The 17,796-nt window shown below is 43.4% G+C and overlaps 2 protein-coding genes across 3 annotated transcripts in view; one reads left to right on the top strand and one right to left on the bottom strand.

Moving 5' to 3' along the window:
- The first annotated feature begins 1,241 nt into the window (after window positions 1-1,241).
- Window positions 1,242-14,468, top strand: LOC134197105 (cortactin-binding protein 2-like). 2 transcript variants are annotated; one of them, XM_062666356.1, is made up of 20 exons: window positions 1,242-1,330; window positions 1,793-1,943; window positions 3,029-3,079; window positions 3,330-3,690; window positions 6,050-6,229; window positions 6,292-6,394; window positions 6,459-6,609; window positions 7,153-7,317; window positions 7,370-7,490; window positions 7,548-8,087; window positions 8,512-8,594; window positions 8,650-8,736; window positions 8,797-8,899; window positions 9,989-10,265; window positions 11,422-11,562; window positions 11,617-11,714; window positions 12,149-12,376; window positions 12,440-12,564; window positions 12,714-13,087; window positions 13,171-14,468. In XM_062666356.1, exons 2-20 carry the CDS (start codon window positions 1,803-1,805, stop codon window positions 14,228-14,230), a joined length of 4,389 nt encoding a protein of 1,462 aa, XP_062522340.1. In that variant the 5' UTR covers window positions 1,242-1,330; window positions 1,793-1,802; the 3' UTR covers window positions 14,231-14,468. The 2 variants fall into 2 exon arrangements, with proteins under 2 accessions (XP_062522340.1, XP_062522339.1); XM_062666355.1 differs by having other exon boundaries at window positions 7,545-8,087.
- Window positions 14,469-16,188: 1,720 nt separating this feature from the next.
- LOC134197658 (uncharacterized) overlaps window positions 16,189-17,796 on the bottom strand; it is a 1,830-nt gene continuing 222 nt past the window's right edge. Inside the window, exons 1-3 of the mRNA XM_062667004.1 lie at window positions 16,660-17,796; window positions 16,530-16,590; window positions 16,189-16,463 (exon numbers count right to left, since the gene is read on the bottom strand). The exon at window positions 16,660-17,796 is cut by the window's right edge and continues 222 nt beyond it. Coding sequence (XP_062522988.1) covers window positions 16,213-16,463; window positions 16,530-16,590; window positions 16,660-17,796 — 1,449 coding nt within the window. The 3' untranslated portion in view covers window positions 16,189-16,212. The remainder of the gene's footprint in view (window positions 16,464-16,529; window positions 16,591-16,659) is intronic.

Here is a 17,796-nt window from a genome sequence, read left to right as displayed (position 1 = left end):
ACGCATGCGCACAAACTTATACACATACCTTCACGTGTTGATGTTTCCGACCTTGCACTTCAACTGTTGGCAGCAAGAAATTCATGTTCAATAAAACAATACGGCTAGGCCTCTTCGAAGCTGCTTCTATCTCGATCTCAATCGCATGCGACAACTAAAGTGAATTCGAAAATAGGCGACCAGAGTCCCAATTCCGTAGTCTGCAGTCTGCAGTTTGCAGTCTGCAGCCAGCGTAGTTTGCAGTCTGCGTTTTACAGCAACCCCTGTGAACAGGATAGTCGCCTGTAAGCAAGATAGTCGCCGTGAACAGAATAGTCCCCACTAGAGCGGGGACTATCTTGTTCACCGGGGACTATCCTGTTCACGTAAACAGGATAGTCACTTGTGAACAGAATAGTCGTCACGAACACTGTATGGCTAGTGTCAACATGCAGAATAGTCGTTGTGAACAACATAGTCGCAGTGAACAGAATAGTCCACAGCTGGAACAGTCGCCCGTGAACAGAATGCGCGTAGTTGCTGTGAACAGAATAGTCGCTAGAATAGTCGTCGTGAACAGGATAGTCCCCGCTAGGGTGGGTTCAAATTGCGTGAACAAAATAGTCCCCGGTGAACAGAATAGAAGCAAATATAAACAAAATAGTCCCCGTGAACAGAATAGACCCTGTACAGCGCAAAAGCGCGCAACATATACTTAGGGTGCACATGTCTTCACTAGGGCCAGTACGTCTTTCTAGGCATGTCTAAGATTTAGAGCGTTTTCATTAGCGTTAATTAAACCTGTTTATACATGTATGCAACAGCTTTCGTTAGACATGATTCAGAGGTAGTTTACTCAAGCTCAAGTGGTCTCTAAGTCTACGGGATAGATACGGAACCATGGTATCCTAGCGCACGTTGCACGAATATAGATCCTATTTTTAGTGTCTTTGCATTGCTCTTTCTTCTGTGCGTGTGCGACGAGGGCTGTGCAAGAGACTAATTTGCATACAGACTTTTAATCTTTAATTAATATTAACAAACATATATTGTTATCCGGGGATGCAAGCAAATATATTTTTATCCGGGACTGCGCGAAGTATAGCGCGTGTGTCCAGGCCAAGCTGCTGTGTATAACTTCCTGTGTGGATTATTTTTGAATAATTGATAGAAAGGCGTGACAAGATGAGAGCCGCACGTACAAATAGCCGTTACGCACACGCGGTCAGCAGTCATTGACCCAATGCGACGGTATTCCGAGGCCACCTTCCCGGATGTACACTATGATCCGCTGAACGAGGCAACAAAGGTCCATCGTAGACATCGAAAATCGTCGATTTACACCCACCAGGTAAGTCCCCTCCAAATCACCCCTCCATACACTATCGGTTTCTCCGTATTCGGACGTCGTTCGGCGAGTCGATCGTTTCTCGCGTTTTCCTACGCGTCCCGCGTTATCCGCCAACGTTTCGACGTTCCAACCACCAAACAGAGCAGCGAAACGCGCCGACGTGCCGTCGCCATCAAGTACAACAGTGTTGTCATTTGGTGTCATTCACATCCGGTCTGATGACGTTTCGTTTGTTTACCCCTCCAGCGCGCCTACCAAAGCACGCAACGCGCCCGAAATAACTCAAACAGAAAGATCGAGACAATAGCCGTATGTACACTCGAAATCGACAGCCTCTGGTGGTCGCAACAGCTGTATTCGAGGCGATTTTGAGTGATAGTAAGCGCGTGGGTGCGGGAGCTGCTGCTGGTCCACGCCTTTTTGTCACATTTAGCAACTCGTTAGCATTCCGTTCGGTTACAGGTGTGTGGGGATGGCGTATCCTATGACGAAGTATCGGGGTTTTAGAGTGATCAGCCCACTGACGGTGCCCAAGTCTGAGGAGAGGCTCGCGCCGGAAGGAAATGGACACAGCGGGACGTCAACACCTGTTGATTACCCGGATGGTGCGAAGGTAAGAGTGTGGGGCATATGCACAGATTGGATAATGTGTGATGAATGTGTATAGATAGTAATGTATGATTAATTGCCGAGCGTAGCGAGGCTTCTAATCCGGGTCACACAACAGAAATGGGCGTGGTCCTATATGGTCTCCATCGAGCTTTCGATATATATATATATATGTATGTATGTATGTATGTATATATATATATATATATATATATATATATATATATATATATGTGTGTGTGTGTGTGTGTGTGTGTGTGTGTGTGTGTGTGTGTGTGTGTGCACAAATCTCAAATTTCTCCTCCCCACGACCACGTTTCATGATAGGACCTACTTTAAAAAATCGTTTCCGTGTCCGACTACAGATGAGTCTAAGAATGATTCGTGCAAGTGAGAAAACGATCCTGAACTTCTGTCACCCCATCCTTTTGTATTGTAGCTAGGGACTGTGTGTACTTGACAACCAAGAAACACCTTCAGGAGTTGAATGCCACCTACAGTCAACTACTCACACGTCCCATACTACAATCAATCCTTTACTACACTGTGCTGCATCTAACACTGTTGATAGTCAATGTTTGCTGATATCAATTTCTATGTCAGTAAATACCATACCACTGTCGTTACAACGGAACTGAGTGCATACCTAGACTGTACATTTCAATTGTCTTGATCACGATGACTAACTTGTCTGTCTGTCTGTCTGTTTATCTGTCTGTCTATCTGTCTGTCTGTCTCTGTCTGTCTATCTGTCTGTCTGTCTGTCTGTTTGTGTGTAACATCAATCACGCCGAGACTACTAGGCCAATCGCCTCAAAACCATGCATGAAGATTGCTTTCCACACCGAATGCAAACTGACATTTTGGCTTGACAATTAAGGAAACGCTTCTAAGTAAAGGGTCCCTTTTGAGGTCTAGGAAATTTCAATTCCTGGAATCAACCCTAATTGTGAGGACGGTCTTATTGCTGTTTTAGTGCTACGAAGTTTGCATGACAGATGTTGTGTGACAGGCAATGTGTCAGTTACTGTTGAACATTTATTGATTTACAGTAGCTTTCTGTGCTTACTGTCGTCTGATTTTTGGCAGCAGCATTTCAAGTTCCGAACACAAGATGAAGTAGCAAAGCTGAGAGCAGAGGTAATAAGTTATGGTTGTACGGTAGTCATTTATTTATATATATATACACACACACACACACACACGCACACACATTGACATACACACACACACACACACACACACACACACACACACACACACACACACACACACATGCACGCACACACACACACGCCTGTGCACACACACACACACACACACACACACACACGCATGCACACGCATATATGTATGTATGCATATTTAAAGTATGATGTCTGGTTGTCAGCTGGAATACGAGAAAGTAAAGGTTCAACGTTTGGAGCGAGAGAAAACTCAACTCTCACGAGAACTACAGGAAGTTCGATTAGAGAAAGACTGGGAATTGAATCAGATGACTAAAGAATTACAACAGCTTAACACTAAACTGAAGGACGAACAGCAAAGGAACACCGAGTTGATGAACATGTTGGTGGCAGAAAGACTCAAACAAGAAACTGAGAAATCGAACCAGTCGTCACCCCAGATGGCACCCAGTGATGTGCGTTGGAAAGAAGACTTGGAGACGCAGTTGAGAAGGACAGAGGAAAGGTGTACGGAGCTCGAGATTGCGTTGAAGTCTCTCGAAGAGAAATCAAGCCAGCAGAATGGTGGGTTAGTAGTCTATGCAGTAATTCTCTATTTTGGTGTAACCGCAAGCATGAGGGCTGTGATACCATGACCTACAGCGATTATGTGGAATGGGCTTGTTGTGTAGGGTGGTTGCTATGTGTGGGTAGTCACTTGGTTTAGCCCTGAGGGTCGGCCTGTAGCGCAAAAACATGCCCATGGCACACATTCATCCCACCTAGTTTGTGTCCTTGTTGTTTTCGGTTCATTCTCATACATACATACATGCATTCATACATACATACATGCATTCATACATACATACATATACATGATGGCATGTCTACCGCTGCGGTGAAGACTATCTAACAGTGTCCTTTATGCACACTGCAGAAAACCTGCACATTGAATAGATTAAGTGGATAAGGTGTGTGCTGGGTCAGATCCACTCTCTCGTCTTAACATATGAAAGATTCACTGGGGCAAGAAATTGCAACGAGCGAACCCATACGTCAGGATGCAGGTGATTTGCCAGGAGCACCTATGTGAGTCCCTTGCAACTGCCATTGGAGAATATCACCAATACTCAAAGAGTTCTCTGAACCGTTAAACATGAACCATGGTCTCATCCGCATCAGAGAACAGAACAAACTCAAAGCTTTAGGACTAACGTTATGATCAGGGCGGCACAAGCTTTTATTGTGACCTGAATTTGCCATGTCATGGTGCTGTCTTTGGGAATCTGAAGCATTTGCATGAAACAGCAGTGCCACTAGTGCCACCTGCTGCATCACTCCTCCCTGTTGTTACCACCGCTGTTTGTCCACGACTGCTTAGTCGACAGGCTGCAGCTAACCTCCATATTTGCATGTCATTCCACTGTCTGCCACCTGTGGACATGCCCAGTAGCAGACGTATACAGACATATACATACATATACATACATACATGTACATACATACATGTACATACATACATACATACACACATACATACATGTACATACATACATTTTTTTGTTTGCAAGAGCCCATAAGGCCCAGGTTAGATACTGCAATCACAAAGTACTTGCTACGGTACGTTATAATCTAACACTATCAGAAAGTGACTCTATGTCCACTATGTACTTCGTACTTGTATACTTGTTGTACTGACAGAGCTGACACTCCAGAGAGAGAGGCAATTGTATGTTAGTTCCTTGCCCAAGGGAACTTATGTATGTGGCCCTCCCGCACTTGAACTCTGACCCAAAGGTCCCAGATGTTGCCTATCTCCAGCTGCACACTCTAACCAATTAAGCCACATACATACATACATACATACATACATACATACATGATGGCATGTCCACCACTGCAGGGAAGACTATCTAGCAGTGTTCTTTAGCCTTAGATCGACATTGTAGCTGACATGTTGGACAAACAAACAAGAGAACTAGTGGTGTAGTGAGCCGGACACTGTATATTGTCTTGACGGTGTTTCTCTTGACTTGCGCAGCACTAATTCGTTCATGTTCAAACTGTTTTTAGTGACACATTGCAGCAACGTCTCCACATGGCTCTATCTGTGGCAAGTTTCTGAAAATTATGAGGGTCAATAGAGCATCTCTTTAAATTGTCTTTAAGAGAGTCTTTGAATCTCAATTTTGGATCGCCTTATGTCTCGTTCCTCCTCTAAGTTGTCCATACAAAGCTGTTTAGGGATTCTTGAATTTGACATTCTAATCGCATGATCAACCCAATGGAGTTGACTTTTAAGGAGGTAGAACTTCTATCCACAGACACTGCGGAAAACCTGCACGTTGAATAGATTTAAGTGGATAAGGTGTGTGCTAGGCGAGATCCACTCTCTCGTCATACGTACATATACACACATTTTTCTGTTACAAGAACTTGTAGGGCCCAGGTTAATGGTCGCTATACACTTGCTACGATGTAGGTCATGAACCAACAGTCACTATGTCACTGTACACTTGCTATGCTATAACCATCAGTCACTATGGTGTAGTTGTTTTGACAGAGATGACACTCCATAGAGAGAGGCAGTTGCATGTGAGTTCCTTGCTTAAGGGAATTATGTCTGTGCCCATCTTCTACTTGAACTTCTGACACAAAGGTCCCGTATGTTTCCATTTACCAAATGCATTCTATAACCAATTGAGCCACAGATGCCACATACATACTGTATACACACAGACACACACACACACACACACAGACACACACACACACAGACACACACACACACACACACACACACACACACACACACACACACACACACACACACACACACACCAGGCATAGAAACAGCCATGTTTCTATACACATGTGTATAGAAGCATGGTATGTATTACTTCTTCATGCTTGCCAATCATCCTGTTATATTTTGTGTTTACAGCAAAGAGTGTCATTGACGGCTATGTGCAACAGCTTGTTCAAGCGGCTGCATCCGGAGATTTAGAGACTTTGACTAGTCATCTTGAGAGAGCTGATAGCACGTCCGTGTCATCTGCTGCACACACAGCAGAGACAGACGGAACGACTGCATTGCATGCTGCATGTGAGACTGGAAACAGCGGTGAGATGTTATTCGTATGTTTTCATGTTTTGTATTTCTATTTGTTGTTTTGTTGTGTTCAGGGTGTTTGCAAGTGCTTTTGGAGGATGGTGGCAATCCGAATGCCGTGAGACCGAAAGACAAGATTATGCCTCTACACCTGGCAGCCACAAATGGTTATAAGAGGTTGGGTGTTGTGTTGTGCTGATTAAGGTAGTTTGTGTGAGTTGTTTTGTGTTGGTTGTTTTAGTTGTGTTGAGATTCTGCTTGAGCATAAGGTTGATGTGAATGCTGTTGACAAGCAGGGATACACGAGTCTTTGTTATGCGGCGGGAAAGGGGAGTGACGAATGTGTGCAGTTGCTGTTACAGCATGGAGCTTATGTGCAGGCAGTTACAAAGGTTAGATAAACAGGTTGACAAGCAGATAAGTAGATGGACAGACATACAAACAGACAGATGGACAGACGGACAAACAAATGGACAGGCAAACAGACAGATAGACAGACAAACAAATGGACAGACAGACAGACAAATAGACAGACAGATAGACAGGCAGACAAATGAACAGGCAGACAAATGGACAGACAGACAGACAAACAAACAAATGGACAGACAGATAGACAGGCGGACAAATGGACAGACAGACAGACAGACAGACAAACAAATGGACAGACAGAGACAGACAACAAATGGAAAGACAGGCAAACAACAAACAAACAAATGGCCAGACAGACAGACAGACAGACAAACAAATGGACAGACAAATAGACAGACAGACAGACAGATGCACAGACAGACAGACAGAAAGATGCATAGACAGACAGACAGACAGACACATAGACAGACAGACAGACGCATAAATGGACAGACAAATAGACAGACAGACAAACAGACAGAGTAGACATATTGACAGACAGTGATGTTTGTTTCCTTCTTACTTAGGCTGGTCGAACACCCTTACATCTCGCTGCATCAGGCGGCTTTCGTCAGTGTCTCCAACACCTACTGAATGCCGCACACTACCAAGGACAAACGAGTGAGCTAGTCAACCATACGGATCGAGACGGATGGACAGCACTTCACTTGGCAGCTCGATCAGACCATAAAGTATACGATCACACATGCTTTTCATACATTGATTTAATGGGTTTCTGTAAAGGGTTGCCTTTCATTGTTGCTGGGATGTACAGAGGTGTCTGTGAACGTGCAAGATAACTGGGGACGTACGGCGCTAGACATGGCCGCATCCAACGAATGCAAAGACATTCTAAAAATGAGAGGTAAACAAGTCACAATTTGCACACAATGCAACGTCGTTTACGTCGCTGTTACAGCAGATTCTCATTGTCTGACGGTCCACTTGACGGGTAAACACGAATCGCCCATCGGCGTCATTCGCGTGCATCCGTACAACGAGTGGGCTGATATTGATCAGTCGGTGGTGTCGGTTCTTGTCGAGTATTCTCAGTTTATGAGCGGCAAGCGGGTCATTCCGGATCTTGCCGTTGAGATGCCAAAATTTTTGCCGAACATCATGCTGGATGATGTTGACAGCGGCATGAGAAAACTCCTCCATCATTCACCTCACTTGACACGACACAAGACGGACAGTGTCTTGACTCACGTGCCTGTTAGTCAACCGGCTGTGGGCATTACTGATGATGTGGGAGTCATGACGTCAGGAGGGCAGAGTGATGAAGAGTTTAAGCTTGGTTTGGATTCGGTGAAGCTTTGTGAGGCGGGAGAATTAATGTGGACGATTGGTGATGCACCGTTAGCGTCTAGTAGTGGTGGTGCTCAGGAAGACGTTCTTGGAGTTTTGCCGCCGTTTGTTGCATTTAGAGAGTCGTCGTTGCAACTGACTGTGCATCTGAAAGGTGGAGTGCCTGTGTGTGTGTGTGTGTGTGTGTGTGTGTGTGTGTGTGTGTGTGTGTGCATGCACATGTGTGTACGTGTGTGTATGTGTGCTTGCGTGTGTGTGCATGTGTGTGAGTCTGCATGTGTGTGTGCAAGCACGTGTGCATGTGTGTGTGCAAGCACGTGTGCATGTGTGTGTATGTCTGCATGTGTGTGTGTGTGTGTGTGTGTGTGTGTGTGTGTGTGTGTGTGTGTGTGTGTATGTTTGCTTGTGTGTGTGCATGTGTGTATGTGTGAGTATGTGTGCGTGTGTGTGTGTGTGTGTGCATGTCTGTGTGTGTGCACTTGTGCGTGTGTGTGTGTGTGTGTGTGTGTGTGTGTGTGCATGCATGCACATACATGTGTTTTGAATTGCTGCATTTTTATGTCTATGTTCTGTCCTAGACATGCTGCATGATGGACAGCTGGACCAACTAGCATCCAATCTCCTAATCCCAATCAAGAGCCTGGACACATACCTCCATCTGGTATCCCAACAACATCTTTTATCCATCAATTAACTAACATTCTTATTGCATTCAGTTGGAAGACAGCAAGGCAGTTGTGTTGTGTGGTCCTGCTGGCACAGGAAAGAGTTACCTTGCACAGCAGCTTGCCACGGCATTGAAGGTTCGTTATGTTAGTGTGCATGTCACCATGTTTACACAAACGACATGCAAACTGTTGTAGGAAAAACTGAGTCACAGTGGAAGTCCAGAAGGTGAAATAACACACGTGGCACTAAACAGTGGATTTACTCGCTCGAATCTTCTTTACCTGATGCACACCAAAGGTTGTTGGTCACGTCTGATTCACACTAAGCACGTAACGTAACGTAAGGTAACGTAAGGTAATGTAAGGTAACGTATGGTAAGGTAAGGTAACCTAACGTAACATGCCATTTAAATAGCATTCACATTGTGCTCCTCACGTGACATCACGCGTACGTCACATCCGCCACAGAGAGTCAACTGCAAAGAAAAGTAAATTTTCAATGGTTGTCTATGTGTGCTGTCCAGTTTGAGAAACACTGGTCTGTCCTTTCCAAGGCTGCGGCAATTGCTTTCCAAGCATTCTCTTTTAATGAACAAAGTCAGGGGTGTTGTTACCAGGGCAACCGAGCCAAACTTGGCTCCAGACACGAATCCTTTGGCTCCAGAAGGCTCCAAGTTAACAGTGAAAATAGAAATTTAGTGTGTCCCTGTGCTGGAGTCCAGTCTCTGTCAATGCCATATGCATGTCAGAGTCTGGACTCTGGATCCTGCCAGTAGGAGAATTATGCTATCAATGATCTGTTTATTTAGGCTACACGGAAGATGACGGCTGAGGGTACAGTATCGTTGCAGCACGTGTATACAGCATGCCAGTTGTGAGCAGAGCTGACCTTGTCTATACTAATAGTGCGCAACAAGCCTGTGGGTGTCCAAGGGCTTTGGCTCCAGGTTCAGGGCAAGTCTTGCGTAGCCAGACCTTTCCTGCTTACATCCATCCTTCCGGCGAGATGTAGGCCAGAAGAATGTAGGTGGGAAGGGTGTGGCTACGCGAGACTAGTTCAGGGCAGCAACACCCAAATTTGGCTCCCAAATTGACGACCACTTGCAACCCTGAAGTGCTCTTGAAATCTGCCGTTTTGATGTTGTTGTACAAACACAGATACTCGCGTACAGGTCAGTCGTCGGTATCCGTCTTGCAGCAGTGAAATGTTCATGCTCAGGAAAGACACCCACGCACTGCTCCATGATTAGATAATTGCTTACGCCAACCGAGAAAGTTGAATCTAGCTCAACATCTTACGTTACGTTACGTGCTTAGTGTGAATCAGCCTTCACACATTACTACGTTTCTCAAATCTCTAATTATCAACCGTTAACTCTGTTTTTAGGGTTTCTTGTTTCAGCAGAGAAACAGACAGGTGGAGAGTTGAGCGTTAGTGCAAGGAAAGCTCCGTCGATTGTGATCCTGGATAATCTGGAGAGAGTGTCTGTGTGTGATGTTTTTGCGGAGGTTCTGACGGCGCTGAACTATCGAGGACCGAAGAATAGTTTGTGGCTTGGTGCCGTGTGTCAGACTGGAGAGCATGGAAAGATGGAGATGTACCATGAAGGACGATATTATCTCAAGCAGTCGGCGTATTTTATTGCTACGATGGACAAGCATGGGTAAGTGAGCCGGGTTTATGCATACATAGGTGGATACATACATACATGCATGCACACACACACGCACGTGTGCGCGTGCACACACACACACACACACACACACACACACACACACACACACACACACAAGTTGAGTTGTCAATGGTGGGCGACAAATACGTCTAACTCTTTAGTTTCAGTTGCCAAGTCAAACTCTTGTATCCATTGTTACCATCTTTATATTTGTTTCTTAGTTTAATCTGCTGTCCTGTTGTTAACTCTGACAGACAGTCACTTTTCATGTTTTTTATTAAAGGTGTCTGCTAACGAATTCACGCACATGTGCAGTCACACCCATGCAAACTTGAAATCATGCCTTTATCCACACATTTACCATTTACCAGCTTGAGATAGCTTGCTGTTGAACGACAACGCGATTTCTCGATCTTTTTTTTGTTGCATGTGACCCGAAAATGGGTCTGGAACTTCGAGGCTAGTAGCTATCATGCACGATAGATGCACGATTCGCATTGTCGGCGGCATCCGGCACCTCTCCGTGGCTACTTTTACTCTCTGAGTTTCAGATGCCATCACGAGATATGCTCTGGTTTCCACCCATTTCCGGGTCACGTGCAACGAGAAAACGATTGATAAAGCGTTTGTCATTCAGCAGCAAGCTATTTCAAGATGGTAAATGGTAAATGTGTAAATAAAGAACCTAACACACTTGTCGTTAGCTTTCCCGAAATGTCAAATACGAGTAGTGAAACTGCCGTGGCGGACAAGAACGCAATTCACATTTCTTTGCACTAGGAATAAAGACTGTATGTCATAGAACGTTGTGCACCCTAAGATGTTCACTTGCTCTGCTTTGTTATGACACAACTTGAAATCATGGCTCGTTTTCAAGTTTACGTGGGTGTGTCTGTGCGTGCGCGGTGAATCGTGAGCATGCATCTTTAAGCATTGATGACAGACAGACAGGCAAACAGACAGACAGATCATTTATTCTCATACAGATTCTACTTGTGTATATGCTAGAATTTTTTAGATACGAATCAGTCCTTGCAAACAACAAAGTCGTTAACTAATGGACAGACAGACAGACAGATGGACAGGCGACATACATACATGTGTATTTAATCTCGTGTTGGTGACTTTGCATTGCTTACTTCAGGTCAACAGAAATGGATGTGAGCATTCATTCGTACTTTAAATGGATTGCTTGCCGTTTCGATGTGGATCCAGTCAAAAATTTATTACAGAGAGACTTGAGACAGAAAGTACTCGCTGTAGGTCTCGGAAGACTGCCATCAAGGTATATCTGTTTGATCTTCATATGATTTGATTTCTGTATGTTTGTATTGTGTAGTCGAGATGAATTGTTTCGGTTGACTGAGTGGGTGTGGAGAGTGTGGCATAGAGTAAACACATGCGCTGCTCTACTGGAGCTTCCAGAGCTTCTATTGGGTAATTAGTGTTGCCAGGGAACATTGGAGTGACACACATGATTGTTGTTGTTGTTGTTGTTATTGTGTGTGTGTGCATGTATATGCATGTGCGTGGCATGTGCATGTGTGTCTGTGTCTGTCTGCGTTTGCGTGTGCATGTGTGTTGTCATAAGTCTATTTATTTCATTGATATCAACTATTATATACACAAATTGTAGTATACAACAGCAAGATATGTATATATTGTTGCTCTTTCATGCTTGCTGTGCTGTGTGCATTACATGTGCACTCAGCTTTTTGCATAACACAAGCCTACGTCTCACTGGATGTGGCAAAGCAGTTTTAATTTCAGCATTGTTCGCATTTTTGCTACATTATTGTAATCAGAGAAAACAAGTGCAATCGCATTTGGATGCAGATTTGTATGATTTATCTGTCGTCTTGTTGTGCTAGGTATGAAACTATTCGCGTCATGTCCAGTGGAGAAGAGCGATGGCAAAGCTATTATGCAGTGGTTTACTGATCTCTGGAATTTTGGCATTGCTCCGTGTGTGCAAGATGTTGTGCTGAGAAATGGCCGATCATCTAGAATTGTTGCAGGTCATCATGTGATGTCTTCGTCTGTTCTGTTGGCTATCATTTATAAAGCAATTCTTCCTGAGTGTCCATTAGAATCAGCAGGTGTGGACATTAGTGTGTGAGACTTGAATGTTTATTGAGAGATTATGGATTGTTATTGTGTAGAACTTCAGCAATTTGTTAAAAGTTTAGTCGGATACAGTGAAGGTCATCAGCTTCTTCATGATCTTAAACACCAAATTGGAAAGGAACCTTCTCGTGTTCCACAATCTCCAAGGAAACAACGGAAGGTATGATGAAATGGAGAAGTGTGTGTGTGTTTTTTGTTTGTGTGTGTGTGTGTTTGTGTTTGTTTGTGTGTGTGTGTGTGTTTGTGTTTTTGTGTGTGTGTTGCCATAATTATATTTATTATTTAATTAACTGATATCAACTATTGTAGACACCCTCACCTATTCATGTGAGAAAACTGTCCAGCGTGCATGAGGGACGTCAGGACTTACATGATGGTAAGCCAATTGTGGCACCTAAACCTGCAAAGGAGAAGTACAGGCCAACTCAAAGTCGAGATGAATTGAGTGAAAATCCTTTTGTAATATCTCCATCCAAAGAACGACAAAAATATTCTTCTTCTGAAGAGGAAGTGAAGAGCACAAAAACGAGTAATCCATCATCTCCACCATTTACTGAAACAAGTTCAGGTGGTAGTGAAAGTCCAGATAAGAAGAAGTCTTATGAAGAAAGAGAGATAAAACGCACGTCAAGTTGGGCAGGTGACTTTGCTCGGCGGCTGTTTGGTCGACTGAAACCAAAAAGGTAGGAAAAATAGTACCCAGTAGGGTAGGTATATATATATATATATATATATATAATAGTGGAGTGTATTTGTAATGTATTAGTCGTAGTAAGCTGCCTCATCGTATCAAAGAGGAAGAAACAACTAAGTCTAGTTGTGAACCAGTGGCAGCACTTAATGCATCTGAAGAGCAAGTTCCCAAACAGAAACGGAAGCAGAAACATTCAGCTGTTGTAGTTGATGTAAAATCACCAGAAGAGCAGGATGGCAAGCATGAAATCACAGAGCCAAAAGAAAGTCATCAGACATTACCAGAGGTGAGAGCAAAGCATTCTGTGACTTCAGAAACAAGAGAGGGTCGTCTCACATCAGAGCCAAGAGAAAGTCATCGAGCAACAGAGTCAAGAGTGCATCAATCAATGATTCCAGAATCAAGAGAGGCTCATCTCACTATAGAACCACAAAAGTCTCATCTAGCGGCACTGGAACAAAAAACAAATCTATCAAACAGACCAGAAGCAAGAGAAAGTCGCTTCACTTCAGAACCAAGGGAGACTCGTCTACATTCACCTCAAGAGTCTGTATCAAGTAGGGAAAGGAGAAGTGGTGTAGTCAACAGTCCAATGGTGAGACTGGCATCCTCTCAGAGTCGAGGCAGTAGACAGCAGCATTCATCACCAACATGGCGAGATCGCAATCTTGATCGAGGTCGTCGAGGCGGTTCATTTCGACTCAAATCTTCATCTGGAGAACTAGACATGCCACATCGAATTGAAATGCCACCATATCGACCTCGTGCTAATAGTGATGTTAGTCTGTTCAACCAACCATCAAGTTTCAAACCAAACCAAGCAAAAGAAGGCAGAGAAAGAGTAGGACACTTAGCGTTTTTAGACAACCTTCCTGAAACTAAAGATCTGACAAAAAACAAAGTTGTTACAGTTGCTGATGTTCATGTCGGAGGTGCATCTTCCATACCTCTCCCTGTAAAGACTCAGAGGTCAACATCTCATGTATTACAATCCCAGTACAGTCCTGTGAAGAGGGGAGCTTCGGATTCTAAGGAAAAAACAAGGACTGTGTCGTTGTTGAGCTCTGTCTCGAATTCTGGTCCACCAAAGTTGTCAAAGCCTGGACGAGTAGCAAGAACATCTCAAGTGTAGTAACATTACATTGTAGGACACAGTCAATGGGCTTTTGTTAGGTAGGTGATATAGTATTAGACAGCAGCATTAGAGACATGAAATTAATTAGTTATTTCGGAGACAACAAATTGTGTTTGCTTTGTAGATTAGATACAAAGTGTGTTGGAAATGTGTTTGCATAGTAAGAAGCTTGATAGATTCATTTATAGTTTCAGATCTAATTTATGTAATAAATTTATGGTGTATGATATCACAATGAGATGCAGCAATCTAATGCATGTATCTGTTGAATTCTGTCTTTGTGCACAAGGTGCAGTGAAAGAGCTGAGTGGTGTGTATAGAAGTAGTTTAGTAGTTGGAGTGAATAGTAGACAGACAGACAGACAGACAAACAGCAAAACGGACAAACAGACAGGGAGGCAGACAGATTTTATGTTGTCAAATATATTTATCTGCCTAGATAGATTTATTGACAACAGATTTTCAGTTTATAAAAAGTGCAGTATGTACACAGGACTCTGATATGCAAGATATTATAGTTCTTTGGAAACATTTATAGACCTATTGTATTGTATTAAAAGAGATACAACAACAAAATACGTACCTTCTTATAGGCCTAGTTTATTAGATCGAATCATCATACAACTTCACACATCACACATGCTGAAAATTGTGTTTAGAGCATTTTGTACAGAAACAGCTAATCGCACTGTCATTAGCAATGATATTATAAAAGATCCGGCTTTCATTAAACGATCAACAATTTGAGTTCTGTAACATACAGTTCATGAATATATACAAAAATACCCAGCATTCACGTATCATACAAGAAAATAGCAAAGTCTGTTGTATGAATGTTGGTATAATAGTGTGTTGTGGAGTGTGATCTAGCTATCTCTGTGCTGTCTATGACGTTTAGCTGATCGGCTTTTTGACTTCCTGCTGTGTGATGATGAAGGCTTGCTCTGACTGTCGTAAACATGAACTTGTATTCGGATTTTCTGTTGTGTTATGTTGTGCACAACTTGTGTGTTGTCATGTCCACACATCACGTTGTGTCCTGTTACAAAATACATCTCTTCGGGTGAAGTCTCATCAGTGCCTTGTGCATTGTTGCCTCTTGTTTCGTGCTGCGGTGACTCAACGCTAGTGACTGTCTCATCTGTAGTTAAGTGGCCTTTCAAGTTTGGACCCAGACGAGGTAACTTGACTTCTGTAGATTGTTTACCATCATGTACCACTGATCTAGGAACAGGTGCACATGTAGAGTTTTCTATAGGAGGGAGACCACAAGCAAGATGACTTGTCGCCTGACAAGTTTGAGCCTGACAATATGGAGAAGTCTGCTGTTTTCTAGGTGGCTTATGTGAAGAAGCTTGGTGCATTTGATATGAATAAGCTGGACCACTCTGAGGTATTTGCCATTTGGAGTGACATTTAGCCTTGTCTTGTAATATCAGATGACTGTTATGCATTTCTGCTGGTGTGGTTGGTTTGTCACGTGAATATCTTCTAACGTGAGAAGTTGTCATTTCAGTATTGCTTCTCAGATATTGTGGAACAGGAAGCTTGGGACATGGTGAACCAGAAGGAGAACCACGATATTTCGTATCTTGGATGTTTCTGTGCTTGTTGGGCCTCTTTGTCCCTCGAGTTGTGGTTCTGCTGCTGCTACTGTTTCTGCTGCTGTCACATCTTTGTGATTCTCTGTGACGAGATTCTGCTCGTATGGGCGTGTACATACTTCTACCAAAGTCTGAATGTGACACTGGGCCGGTTGTTGTAGTATTCAGTACTTCAGATGCATACGAACGTGGATGAACTACAACTACAGGAATAATATCAATTGGGACGTGTACATCAATGTTAGGAACAATTGAACTGGTAGTACTGGTACTAGTATCTGTGTTGGTTGAACTGTTACTGCTGCTAGTTGGACTGCTGCTGTCTGTCTGAGTCAGGACATCACCATCTACACACATTGGTAGGTCATATTGTATTCATTTGGATGGTTTGTACGTTATGTTACCTTTGGTCAGCTGAACGTTGATCTTCTCACTTTGTAAATTCTCTGCAAGTGCTTTTGAAAACTGTTCTGGTGTTCCTCCTTGTTCTGCAAAAAGCCTGCTAATGGCAGCAACAAAATCATTATCATCTTCAAGTGTCGTTTCTATGTCGATGCTCTGTAGAGTGAGTCGGCTTTTGCACATCTTCTTGAATGCATTCATACTACCTTCACACTCTATTATGTCTAACCCAATACACACAAGTGAGTCACTTCCATACCTCATAGTTACATGATAACAATATTTCTGACCAGCAATTGTCTTTGTGTTTACTTTACTTTTGAACCTGTTCCATTCTTCATTACATCGAATCTATTCACCAAGGCATGTTTCAATGAATTTCATGGTAGTAATTAATTGTATTAAACAAATGAGACTAACTTTCTGAAGTTGAACAGGATCATTTCTGAATATTCCTCGTCTCCATCGAGACACAGTAACAGCAGCAATAATCATCTCTGGTGTGATTATGTCCTGATTTGTGTGTGGTACTTGGCATTCAAACTGAACAAACCCAGGAGATCCATCACAGAAATCAAGATGTCGCTCAAACTCTTCGTTCTCAATTGGCTGAATAACATCACTGTCAATTGTTACACGAATGTCCCCATATGGAAGGCGAAGGTGAGAAGAGTAAGGTGCAAGTTGACGAAATTCATGGTTGTCTTGGTTGTCTGCTTCATCAACTTGAAAATCGACACGGATAGAAAACAATCGTTGGCCGTCTCTGTCTGGCATGTCCATCAACTTGCTGATGTGACTGCTCATAGTAGCCATCTTATACTTATACAGCGACACAATACCCAAGGCATCAGCAACTCGATTTCTGAACAGAACTATGAATCTTGAGAAATGCAATGTAGAGAAAGTAGCCAAATAACCTCCACTCTTTGTGCATTCTATTGTAGCATGGACAGTACGTCCATTCGAGTCAAGGAGGGGATGCCACTCACTGTTGCTAGAGTCGCTAACCCAAACTTCAGGCACTCTGTCAGAAAACTGTTGCAAGGCTGTACCGAAGTTAAGCAGAGGGACAGATATAGTAACAGAACTGTCCTTACTGAAACAAGCCCCACTTGGTCGACACTCGACAATCGGACTAGTTGGTCCACAGGCTCCATCCCTTCCTTCAAACTCCATCACACTCATATCCATATTCACACTGAATACACACGTTGGCTCATCAGGCTGTGTAAAAGCATTAGGGGGCACACTCATCGTCAACAACCCTTCAGCAGTGAGAACACCGAGCTGGCCGCCATCTTGAACACCAATTAATCGAGACACACCAGGAAACGTCTGAATCTCACAGATTACGAACATCTTCCAACCCACAAATGGTCGCAATTCAGCAACACACGGGAAAATCGCGATTTCCGAACATACAACACGACCTTCGAAAGTAGGTGTGACTTCCGACAATGTCGCAATTCGCTCTCCTGTATTCGCATTGTGGCACATTCGTTCTTTGCAAATCGGTCGCTTGAGGCTCAAGTAGGCGCTTGTACAGTGACCCAC

Source organism: Corticium candelabrum, chromosome 22 (assembly GCF_963422355.1).
Source record: "Corticium candelabrum chromosome 22, ooCorCand1.1, whole genome shotgun sequence".
Classification (NCBI taxonomy): Eukaryota; Metazoa; Porifera; class Homoscleromorpha; order Homosclerophorida; family Plakinidae; genus Corticium; species Corticium candelabrum.
This window is presented reverse-complemented; position numbering and strand designations above follow the sequence as displayed.